Source organism: Rhopalosiphum padi, unplaced genomic scaffold, assembly GCF_020882245.1.
Source record: "Rhopalosiphum padi isolate XX-2018 unplaced genomic scaffold, ASM2088224v1 scaffold1, whole genome shotgun sequence".
In the NCBI taxonomy this organism is placed as follows: domain Eukaryota; kingdom Metazoa; phylum Arthropoda; class Insecta; order Hemiptera; family Aphididae; genus Rhopalosiphum; species Rhopalosiphum padi.
In genome coordinates, this window is record NW_026869996.1 from 9,436,153 (window position 1) to 9,449,368 (window position 13,216).

The window sequence follows — 13,216 nt, forward strand, 5'->3', positions numbered from 1 at the left end:
TTGCACTATAGAGGGAGAATATGTATGCAATCGAGTATGTTTTCCTTATTCCCAAACAAAGTCAATTGAAAGAAATCATCATGCATATCTGAATACTGAAGATGAAGAATACCAGATTTCAAATCAAACTTCTGTTCTAGTTGAATTACAAAGTTTTAACTCTGTAAAATCTTTTTCACTTGACTACATGCACTTGGTTTGCTTAGGTGTTTGTAAAAAACTCATCAGCCTTTGGATTAAAGGACCATTAAATGTTAGACTTCGGTCTTCAAAAATAAATGAAATATCAACTTTATTGTTAGCATCCAATACATATCTTTCTTCCGATTTCTCTAGAAAGAACAGATGTCTTCCAGATGTATGTCGCTGGAAAGCTACTGAATTTCGTTTATTCTTATTATACACTGGACCAGTTGTGTTAAAAACCATTTTGAGTGAAGAAATGTACACCAATTTTATGGTTTTGAACATTGCAATGTTAATTTTATTAAGTCCTGATCGAAAATTTCTTCTTCAATATGCAAGAGAACTATTAGATTTTTTTGTCAAGAACTTTCAACATATTTATGGACAACAATTTGTATCACACAATGTCCATGCCTTATTACACTTATGTGATGATTATGATTTATTTGGTCCACTTGATAATTGTTCAGCTTTTGGTTTTGAAAATCACATGAAAGAAATAAAATCTAATCTTAGAAAAAATGAAAAACCTTTGGAACAAATTGTTAATAGATATTATGAAAAATATGAAAAATGTGCACTAAATAATTCAAGTAATAAATCATTAATGGACAATCAACCAGTTTTGAAACATGTCCATGATAACGGTCCACTGGTTGATGATTTAATAGGTCCACAATATTACACTCTTATATTTAAAAGTTTAACCATCAAAATTAAAAAAGATAGTGATAGTTTTATACTAACCAAAAATGGAGAAATAGTAAAATGCATGAATTTTGCTCAAAAAGATGGTATTATCATGCTTATTGGAAAAAAGTTCAACATTTTATTACCCTATTTTGTAGATCCCATTAATTCAACAATTATTGAAATATTTGAAATTAAAAATTTATCTGATCAACTCAAACATTGGGCAATATCTGATATTAAAAAAAAAATGATGATATTTCATCATAGTGGGAAAAAAATAGCCATGCCCATTATTCACACAGACATTTAAATAAATTGTAACTGTAAATAATATAAATAATATAAATAATTAAATAAAATTTTTGTGATTAATCATAAGTTGTATAGGTAGATATACATTTACCAGTATAAATTTATAAATTATTACTTCAAAATATCAACATATTTTTAACAATGGGTACATAATTAAATTAAATATTTAAAACATCATAATTTGAATTATTTCCTTTTTTTTATTTAGATGGATGATCAAATAGGATGGATTATTGTTGAGTTTGTTGATGATGAAAGTGTTGAAGTGGTACCAAACTGTTGGTTAAAAAATAATTCTTGCGCTTGGCCTAAAGCTTCTAAACAAGCGAAAAAATATGTCCAAAAAAGAATTAAGCCAAATATGAATGATTTTATATTTTACAAATCCAGACAAATTGGACATAAAGTTTATAGTTAAGAAATTTTGATTTTAATAAAGATTATCTAGTGAATTATATACTAATTAGTTTTATACAAATTATTCAGGTTCATATAATGAAGCAAAAATAAAATTGCCATTGGCAATGCATAAATCAGACTTATCAAGTGCTGATGACATTATTGATGGTATGACAAAAAGAAAAAGGAAATTTCCTTATTATAGAGGTCAAAGTTTGTCTCCTGCCACAACTATAAAATCAAAAAAACTTGAAAAAGTTAATAATTCAAAACAAATAAAAATGTCTTCTAATAGCTGTCCCCCTCGTTATCACGGTAAGATTCAAAATGTTTTTTTTCTTATTCATTTGTAGTTGTATGTAATAATTTGTATTTTTCTAAAAACTTTTTTTTAGATGTTTCTCAGTCAGTTAATTTAAACGAGGAAACAAATATTTTTGAACCTTCTGATGATTCAAATGATGTGTCTTATGACTCGGACAAAGATCCTCTTTGGAAAATCGATAAAAGCCAAAGTATAAATATATTTTTATAATATCAATAAGATGAATATTTGAATTATATAAAATTAATAAAATAAAAATATTTACAAAATTTTAATTTCATTAAAACATTATAAAAAGAAAATAAAGTAAATTTTGAAAAGAAAATAGGAAACTACATTGAATTGTTCTATAATCTTTAAGAAGTTTTACACCCTGTTTGACTTAGTATGCAAATTAGAGAATATTATATATGTTAATATTATTACCTATTAAATAAATCATTTTAATCTTCATTATATATAATGTTAGATGTAATAATCTATATTTAACTTAATGTAACTCGTCAAATAAATTACAATTTACTGTATTTAATTATTTATATTAATATATCTTTTATGATATATATGTTTATTTTTATTTAAGCTTAAAAAGTTGTCGGCATTATCATGTCTTACTAAATTTGTGTTGTTATAATAGGCATTGTATTAAAATTGAAACTTTTTTCTAGTAATAATTGTGTTATTGTATATTTAAACTTCTGACGGTAACTTTTTTATTTTATAGGCAAATCTGTTATTGATGGTATTAATTGTATAACACCTGAAAAACATGCCTCTTCATTAGTTAATAAACCCATTGATGATATAGAACATATAATTTCATCTCCTGTTGGGACTTGGACGGTTGAAAAAAATGAGGATACACAATTATTATATAAAACAAGTTCTGATCGAAATAGTATCAAAGTTAAAAAAATATTATTTTGTGATCAAAATATTGAAAACACAGGTAAATATAATATAATATAATTATACGTTTACATTTTAATTTAAAATAATCTAATAAATGTAAAATTTATGGTTCAAAAACTTCATTGTATGACGTATGATTAAACTGTAGAAGTATAAGTATTAATATTAATTTTCTTTAGTTTGCCATTGTATAAAAAAAAAAAATAAACCTATAGTTTTATCAAACCAATATAATATATTCTATGTACCTACCCACGTATTTACACATATTCTTTTATAAATTAAGATACTTATTTCTTTTTTATAATACTATATAGGATCATCTGGTATTACAGCTAATATTTTAAAACTGCCACAAGATACTACAATTTTACAAAACCAGCCAAATATATCTAATGGTATGTGCACTGTTTTAGTAATATACTATAGTAAGATATAATATAGTTAATGATGCTATAAAATTCTATTTGACTAAAGATATTAAGTTATTCACAAATTTTTCTTACATCAAATATATGATACATATATGCTCACATTTCAACTTGGAAAAATAAACCTGCTAATATATAATATAATAATGATTTGACAGATTTTCAACGGTTTATTACTAACACTTTGGTAAATATGAAATATGACATTGGCAGCATTTTAAGTATTGTACAATCAAACAGTATTAATATTAATACATTGATGGCTAATAAAAATACATCAGCCAAAAATATCACAAATCTTGACAACATATTTCCTATTAAAAATCATGATGAATTAGAGTCATTGGAAATAAAAATTAAGACTGATGAAAACTTTAAAAATACATTGGTATTATACTTTTTAATTCTTATAATTTTCCTCTATTATACAATTGTCTTGTAAAATGTGTTTCTTTTTAGGTTACTCAATTATCAGTGTTAATAGATGTTAATGATCTTGGAAATAGTGTTCGAAGAATTGTTTCAAGAATGTTAAGTGATGTTTTGCTATCTAATTATTCGTTACATGGATTTAAGTCTAAGCTATGTTTTTCAGGCTTAAATACCTATCGTGTTATTATAGGTAAACATATTAAATTGAACTTGTTTGGTACAATATAACTAAAACTATTAAACAAATAATCACTATAAGTAGTTGATAGTTATTATAATTAAATATTGAAATATGCTGCATTTTATTAAATTTGCTATATTTTATTTTATTAATCTAATATTATATTATTATTATTGTATTTTGAATATTATAGATGCTATACGAGTTAACGTCAAGTACAGTGTTGTTCCTGAAAAAGAAATAGATAACTCATTAGGAATTTGGCTATCCCATGCTCCATTCCGCATTAAAAAAGTATCCCAAAAACAAGAAAAACTCTCAAGAAGCCTTTTATGAAGTTAATATATTTAAAAGATTATGTTATCATTATTATTATATTATTTACATTTTTTTAAATTCTTAGATTTGTATCTTACAAGTTTGCAGTTTTTATTATTTAATATTTGCTATTTTAATGAAGTTAATATTGGGTATATATTATACTACTCACCAGTTATTATTTTTATTTTTGTGTTAGATCATAATATTATATAAATATAAATTAAAATATTGATATTCCAATATTATATTAAATTTATATATTAATCATGTAAATATATTATATTATTATTATATATATGTATTTCAAATTTGTATGATTTATATGGTCAATAAATGAACATTTTAGTTGAATTTGTTTATTTAATTACAATAATCACACATATTTTAAAAACCAATGTTAAAAGAATTAAGGAATAATTAAAAATAATTTTTTTATTATTGTTTTAATGTTTAAATTAAAATATTACAATACTATTGAGTTAAAATGTTAATCAAATATTTAAAATTATTATTAACTGAATATTATGTTATTAATATTATGATAATATTGATAATATGTTGTTAGGATAACATGAAAATAGCGGCCAAATAATTTTGTAGTAATGTTACAGTAACATCTACAAATATTATTATAACATTGAAAAAATATTTTACTAAATGTTACTGTTGAGTAAATAACATTGGTATAACATTATAAGAATATTCTATTGCTGTCTGGGAAGTATCAGAAATTAATTTTTATAAATTATTCAATAATGATATCATCAATGAGTATAATATAAATTAATAAAGAATTAAGATTATTATAATTATCTTCCTAGTATAAATTGAATTAAATTAAATGGCCTGGTAAATGTAATTTTAAAGAATTAACCACAATATTAATATTTTATATGGCTATTGGTAATATATATTAATGAAATGAGGAAAACATGATACATTTTCAATTTTTCAAAAATGCAAACATAACATTAATTTTACCTTGAACAGTATTTAATGCTGGAGAGTATAGTGGATCAGTATCACTATCATCTGAAATTACAAAATATAATTTAATTTAATTTATATAATTTAATCTCATAAAATTACAAAAATAAAGATAAATTCAAATTTATTTATTTACCATAAACATCACCAGAATCTGGGCTCCAGAAATTTGCAATGTCTTTAGTTTGTTTATCAAGCGATAGTTTTCTTTTCAATTTAGGTTTATTTTTGTCATTTTCTTGAGAAGATTCATTTGTGGACAAATCAGATGTTAGTTTAGCCAGATTAGCCTTTTCCTCGGCAATTTTATAATTATCTGTATATTGAATCAAAGAAAATAATATAATTCAATTAAATTGCTGAAAATTTAAAAACAAGTTCATACTTAAATCTTTTCCTAGTTTGCGAGCACTTAAATAACGAAAACATTTTTCATTTGGCGATACTTGACTATCTATGTATGATCTTAAATTTTTTTTTGGCCAAGCACACATTTCATTGTTAAACCAATTTGATGGGACAACTTCTACGGAATTGTCTTTGAAAGCAACAATTGACCACATTATACTATAATAAAAATTTTTCCTTTAATAATTTCAAAACCAACAAAAAATTTTTTTTCAAGTTAAAATATAATATAAATAAAAAAAATTAGGAATGTAAGATTTAACACATAATAAATATAAAATTATCTTGATACTTATAATTATAATAAAAAAAAATTATAATAATAATATATTAAGTACAAATATTACAAGTATTACAAGTAAAGTTATAAAAAGGTTTATATTTTGGTAGAATGAATAATTGGTAGAGCAATAAATTTATTGTTATTAGGTAAAAGTATAACTTTTTTTTTAATACTACCAATTTCATACCAATTAAAATTATTATACAATTCATCAACTATATAAATGTCTAATTTGGATGATTTTATAGGATTATTAAACATTATGTGTTTGTTTTTAAATTTTTTACATATTAAAATAACTTCATTTAAATTGTTGTTGCATATTATATTAAAAACTTTTACAACATCATCATCAATAGTTAGAAGGTAGGAATCAGCTTCTATGTTTGTTTTTATTGTCATTGTTTCCAATACGATACAGGTAAATTGGTTTCCTTTCAATGCATTTTCTAATATTGGTCCACGTACATGTGGTCCACTAAGTTGATATGGAGCAATTTGAGTTTGAATTTGAGTTTTTAAATTACAGATTTCATTATACCTTTTGACAATTTGTTGCAAAGGCTTATCCGGTTTCCTCAACATTTTTTTTAGAGAACCCATGAAATTTTCAAACGGAAATGCTGAACAGTTATCAAGTGGTCCAAACTTATCATAGTCGTCACAAATATGTGTCAGGCCATGTACATTATGGGATATCAAATAAGAACCATAAATATTTTCAAAGTTTTTTACAAAATTGTCTAATAATTTTCTGGCAATATTGATAAATTTAGCATGGTCTGGACTGAGCAGTAAAGTCATTGCTATACTCAAACCAAAAAAATGTTTCCAATGTTCAACAGTCAATACATTTTTAGTCACAGTTGTACCAACATATAACAAAAACATGCGAAACTCTGTTGCCTTCCAACGGTTTACTTCATCAAGCTTACGAGTTTTTCTGGCAAACTCGCATGGAATATTAACTTTAATATCTTCAAGATGTTTTGATATTTCTCTGATTTTCCATGAAGGATATCTAATACTTACTGGACCTTTGATCCACAAAAGAATCAATTTCCTAACAACACCAAGACACACTAAATGCATGTAATCCAGTGAAAAATTGTTTACCACATCAAATGAAGGTAATGTTGATATGAGAGATACATTACCAACATGATGGTCTTCATTGGATTGCATTACATAATTTTCATGTGTCCTCTTAGATGGACACCTTGTAGGCGAAGTAAAGGGAAAACACAATCTATTTGATAAATATAAACCTTCATGTTCGCACCTTGAACACGAAAAAAATCCACTGTGTCCTTTAGTTTTTAATAAAAACGATTTTGCTGGTGCATCACAGCAAAATGTGTCTATATACAAATTATACACTTTATTATTAATACAAATACCAGTATTATTTAATAAATGTGCTTCGTCAGTAAATGATTTAATAAAACTGTTGCTATCAGCAGGTTTTTCTTTGCCACAATAAAGTCCAACTAGAAAAACTTTGTTATTTTCCGGACGAATGTATGCTAGTATAGGCCAAAATTGTTCTGGATTACTTTTAAAAATTGGTAACCCATCAACTCCTACCACAATATGGATATCATTATTATTTTTCAAACATTCTGGAAAATTGTTTTTAATACCATTCAATATACCAAAATGGTGATATATTCCAGGTTCAACAGTTTCAAAATTATAGGGCTCAACAGTTTTTGATTGCAAAATAGTCCTTGAATCTTTAGGCAAATCTTTAAAACATTTATGTTGTTTTAAAACAACTAATAGTTTATTTAATGCATTTTGTGGAATATTAAAATCAACAGCCCACTTAGCAATTAATGTACGGAAAAGAAAAGTTTGATCATATGTTTCATTTATAAAATAATCTTCATCTTGTTCAGATTCTGATGAAGATGAAGTAAATATTACGCTTGATTTTTTATTTAAAAACTCAAAAGTTAAATCTTGATTTTTTACTATTTCTTGAGGGTTCTGATTGGTAGAAGATTTGTCAATTGTTGCATTTAGTGGTTGAAAGCCTGATTGATTGTTTGTTTGAGAAGAAAAATTGCTATTTATTGTAGTAGGACCATAATTTGAATCACCCATAACAATTCCATTATCCCTTTCTAATTCTTCTTGAATTCGTCTTCGTTTTGATCGAGCACTTAAATGAGATTTTTTTTCAAAATCCATCTTACAAAATCTAATAGAAATTAAAGCAGAAGTTCCCATAAAACCGCAATAATATATATATATTATTGTTATTATCCATAAATAATAATTGAATAATTTGTGTCCAATAAGTATATAATTATAGTATGAATAAAAAAATATGAATAGTTAAAATTGATAGAATTTATGATAAATATTAAGTTTTAAACAAATGTCTAAAAATTATATGTTTAAAATAATATTTTTGGGATATATGTACTATATTATGTACCTACTGCACTGGGTATAACTTTCACGATTTAAATATTTTATAATATGTAGTAGGTGCATTTGGGTATATATATTATATATATATAATGAGCTTACACCCAATAGTACTAATGTGTGATTTAATAATATTTCACAATTTTATACTTCATGAAATATTATAATACTATATGCATATGTAATATATGTACCTAAAATGTGTGCATATATTCTTCTATGAGTATTTAGTTGGATAATACATATAATAGAATAAGTGAGACAACTTTTTATTTCAAAATGTAAAACAAAATAAAAATAAAATCTAGTAGTAAATAGTACCTAAAATTAACTACCTATAAAATAATAGTACCTAGGTAGGTACTCAACTTTTTAGATACCAAATAATTATTAAATCAATGACAAATAATTTTACACTAATTTCTAACAAGAAATTAATTAACATTCTCTTCTCCATCACTGAATATTGATAATAATAATAATAATAATAATACAATCGAGTAAACAGTTGAAATAACTATATAGTGTTATGTTGTGTAAGAACAGTTTATGAATTAAATAAAAACAAAATAAAACATAAAACATTAAAAATTTAAGGATCATATAGGTACCTAGGAATTTACTGTTTCACTCTATTGTGTTATATATTTATATAACAACTAATATGTTAGTTAAATACAATTGATAACTTATTAAAAGAAAACTTTATCCATTATATTATACATATTAAAACTAAAATAAGTATGTTGTACGTACTACGTGCAATATATTTTAAGATTACTTACACATTACTAATGGATAGGAATAAGTATATTAATTGAGAAATGTATATAATAAAACATTTTGAATAGATAGAAATCAGATTTTTAAAGAATAATAATATAGGTACGTACCTATTATTAATACTATATATTATACTATATATACTATTTATACTATTTGTACCTACTACCTACCTATAGTAACAACTTACAATTGTATTTAAATAAACAATAAAAAAAATTTAAAATATCAAAAAATTAAAATTTGTATGTACCTTATTATATTACTTACCTATAAAACAGTTGTCTGGGTAGACACTTCTGTAGTTTATTGAAGACTGAAGTTATAATAATATAATGATAATTAATAGCCAAAGTGCCAAAGCCAATCGTAATATAATAATATTATTTCACCAAAGTAAAATGTAATGTGCACAATACCGTAAAATCTGAACAATATGATACATATAGACACGGAGTATTTACGAGTAGCGGCTATACCTTCGACGTTCCATGGAAAAATAACAGTGAGAAGATATGTGTTTATTGTGACTGCAAGACACACGGACGGTTATTACTGGGAAAATCCTAAATCGGGTAAATGCATTCGTTATCGTCGTCTTCGCCATCGTCCGATAGCCGTATTTCTAATTTTAAATCAAAGTGGGGAATAATTTTATACTTAATAGTTAATACAGATAATATTTTAGTCGGTGTCTGACGACTATTATTATATATTTATATAACAATGGTTACTATATTGTTAACACTATTTTTTTTATAGACCAACTATGCGATTTTATTCGCTTAAACGTTACAACACAAAGCATTTAATATAATCAATAATCATTTTACGCAATTAAAAGCCGCAGCAGATATCATCATTACCTATTTTAATTATTTGATATAAAAATTAAAACAATCGTGGAAACACGCACTAATACATTATTACATATGTAATGCAGATCGTGGACGCGCGAATAATAACTTCAATTGATTTGAATATCTTATTCTTTCAAAATTAGTAAGAACAGTATTTAAGTATTATAAGAACTACGATAGAAAAAGATGCCTTAAAATCCATTGTAAATAAATAGGTACTCCAAGAGTAAAAAAAGCTAGAGGTCCTCGGGAGAGGAAGAGGAAGTCTAATATAAGACCATAAAAACATAAAATCTATTGTCTTATACGCATAAAAATACATATAAAATTTAAATAGGTACTTTAAAATTAAAATCCCAGTCATAATTATTATAAGACAATAAATTTCTTAATATCTTACAATATAAAAATAATATATACTACCTATCAATATTATTTTAGTATTTCATTTTTAATATTATATTAATCAAATATTAAAAATATAATTTAAACAACCCATTTTTGATAACGTAATGATAATATATTAAGAATATTATTTAAACAATCCATATATATAACATAATAATAATATATTCAGAATATTATTTTATTATTTCGATTGTGATGTCATATAATTAATACATTCATAATATAATTTAAACAATTCGTTTTTAATAACATATTAATAATATAAACAGAATATTATTAAATTATTTCATTTATAATTTCATATTAATAATATATTCATAATATTATTTAATGAACGATTATTTAATGTTATATTAATATTTTTCTTATAATATAATAATTTTAATGAAAATATAATATTAATAAAATATTATCATTCCGAAAATGCTATCTGGGATATTGATGTTGGATACATTATACTTTAAACTAATAGCTGGAAATATTTACAACCCCAAAAATCCTTGGAAATCTTGATAAAACTTATCAAAGATTCCCATATGCGCTTGAATATCTTGGTGTAAGACACAAATTACTTGAAAAAAAAGTCGGAAATAATTACAACCCCAATAATCCTTGATAATTATGATCAAAAATATCAAAGATCCCCATATATACTGGAATATCTTGATGTTGGACACATAATTCCTTTAAACTAATAGCTGGAAATATTTACAACCCCAAAAATCTTTGGAAATCTTGATAAAACTTATCAATGATTCCCATATGCGCTTGAATATCTTGGTGTAAGACACAAATTACTTGAAAAAAAAGTCGGAAATAATTACAACCCCAATAATCCTTGATAATTATGATCAAAAATATCAAAGATCCCCTTATATACTGGAATATCTTGATGTAAAACACATAATTCCTTGAAAAAAATGGTCTAAAACAAAAAAATTACCTAAAATTCTTGAAATGTATCGTCAAAAATTCTCATAAACAGCGGTATATATTGATGTTGGATACGTTATTGCTTGAAAATAATAGCCGGAAATATTTACAACCCCAAGAATCCTTGAAATTCGTGATTAAAAATATTAAATATCCCAAAAAACGCTTGAATATCTTGATGTAGGACACATTATTCCTTGAAAATATTAGTTGGAAATAGTTACAACCCCAAGAATCCTTGGAAATCTTCATAAAACTATCAAAAATCACCATATACGGATTAATATCTTTGTCTCAGAGAAAATATTCCTTGAAAACAAAAGCCGGAAAAAATACATCCCCAATAAATCTTGACAATATTAGTCGTAAATATAAAACATCCCCAAAAATGCTTGATTTCCTTGGTGTGAGACACTGAACTCCTTGAAATTATGGGTCTTTTATCTGTTAATTTTCTAAAATACTGATAAAATTGAAGTAAAATTCCCAAAAACTATTGAAAATCTAGATGTAGGACACATAATTCCTTTAAACTAATAGCTGGAAATATTTACAACCCCAAAAATCCTTGGAAATCTTGATAAAACTTATCAAAGATTCCCATATGCGCTTGAATATCTTGGTGTAAGACACAAATTACTTGAAAAAAAAGTCGGAAATAATTACAACCCCAATAATCCTTGATAATTATGATCAAAAATATCAAAGATCCCCATATATACTGGAATATCTTGATGTAAAACACATAATTCCTTGAAAAAAATGGTCTAAAACAAAAAAATTACCTAAAATTCTTGAAATGTATCGTAAAAAATTCTCATAAACAGCGGTATATATTGATGTTGGATACATTATTCCTTTAAACTAATAGTTGGAAATATTTACAACCCCAAAAATCCTTGGAAATCTTGATAAAACTTATCAAAGATTCCCATATGCGCTTGAATATCTTGGTGTAAGACACAAATTACTTGAAAAAAAAGTCGGAAATAATTACAACCCCAATAATCCTTGATAATTATGATCAAAAATATCAAAGATCCCCATATATACTGGAATATCTTGATGTAAAACACATAATTCCTTGAAAAAAATGGTCTAAAACAAAAAAATTACCTAAAATTCTTGAAATGTATCGTCAAAAATTCTCATAAACAGCGGTATATATTGATGTTGGATACATTATTCCTTTAAACTAATAGCTGGAAATATTTACAACCCCAAAAATCCTTGGAAATCTTGATAAAACTTATCAAAGATTCCCATATGCGCTTGAATATCTTGGTGTAAGACACAAATTACTTGAAAAAAAAGTCGGAAATAATTACAACCCCAATAATCCTTGATAATTATGATCAAAAATATCAAAGATCCCCATATATACTGGAATATCTTGATGTAAAACACATAATTCCTTGAAAAAAATGGTCTAAAACAAAAAAATTACCTAAAATTCTTGAAATGTATCGTCAAAAATTCTCATAAACAGCGGTATATATTGATGTTGGATACATTATTCCTTTAAACTAATAGCTGGAAATATTTACAACCCCAAAAATCCTTGGAAATCTTGATGTAGGACACATTATTCCTTGAAAATAATAGTTGGAAATAGTTACAACCCCAAGAATCCTTGGAAATCTTCATAAAACTATCAAAAATCACCATATACGGATTAATATCTTTGTCTCAGAGAAAATATTCCTTGAAAACAAAAGCCGGAAAAAATACATCCCCAATAAATCTTGACAATATTAGTCGTAAATATAAAACATCCCCAAAAATGCTTGATTTCCTTGGTGTGAGACACTGAACTCCTTGAAATTATGGGTCTTTTATCTGTTAATTTTCTAAAATACTGATAAAATTGAAGTAAAATTCCCAAAAACTATTGAAAATCTAGATGTAGGACACATAATTCCT

General features: G+C 24.8%; 1 protein-coding gene across 1 annotated transcript; it reads left to right on the forward strand.

The window, feature by feature from the left end:
- The first annotated feature begins 1,227 nt into the window (after window positions 1-1,227).
- Window positions 1,228-4,445, forward strand: LOC132931417 (uncharacterized). Its single transcript, XM_060997414.1, has 8 exons — window positions 1,228-1,604; window positions 1,678-1,905; window positions 1,986-2,105; window positions 2,640-2,864; window positions 3,145-3,225; window positions 3,417-3,646; window positions 3,718-3,880; window positions 4,065-4,445. The coding sequence occupies exons 1-8, from the start codon at window positions 1,400-1,402 to the stop codon at window positions 4,205-4,207; spliced, it is 1,395 nt and encodes a 464-aa protein (XP_060853397.1). The 5' UTR covers window positions 1,228-1,399; the 3' UTR covers window positions 4,208-4,445.
- Window positions 4,446-13,216: the final 8,771 nt, after the last annotated feature.

Excerpts from the sequence above, each read along its gene's own strand:
- LOC132931417 (XM_060997414.1), top strand. The coding sequence starts at position 1,400 with ATGGATGATCAAATAGGATGGATTATTGTTGAGTTTGTTGATGATGAA. Across the intron at positions 1,605-1,677 it reads AATTGGACATAAAGTTTATA|GTTCATATAATGAAGCAAAA; the intron begins GTTAAGAAATTT and ends CAAATTATTCAG. Across the intron at positions 2,106-2,639 it reads GAAAATCGATAAAAGCCAAA|GCAAATCTGTTATTGATGGT; the intron begins GTATAAATATAT and ends TTTATTTTATAG.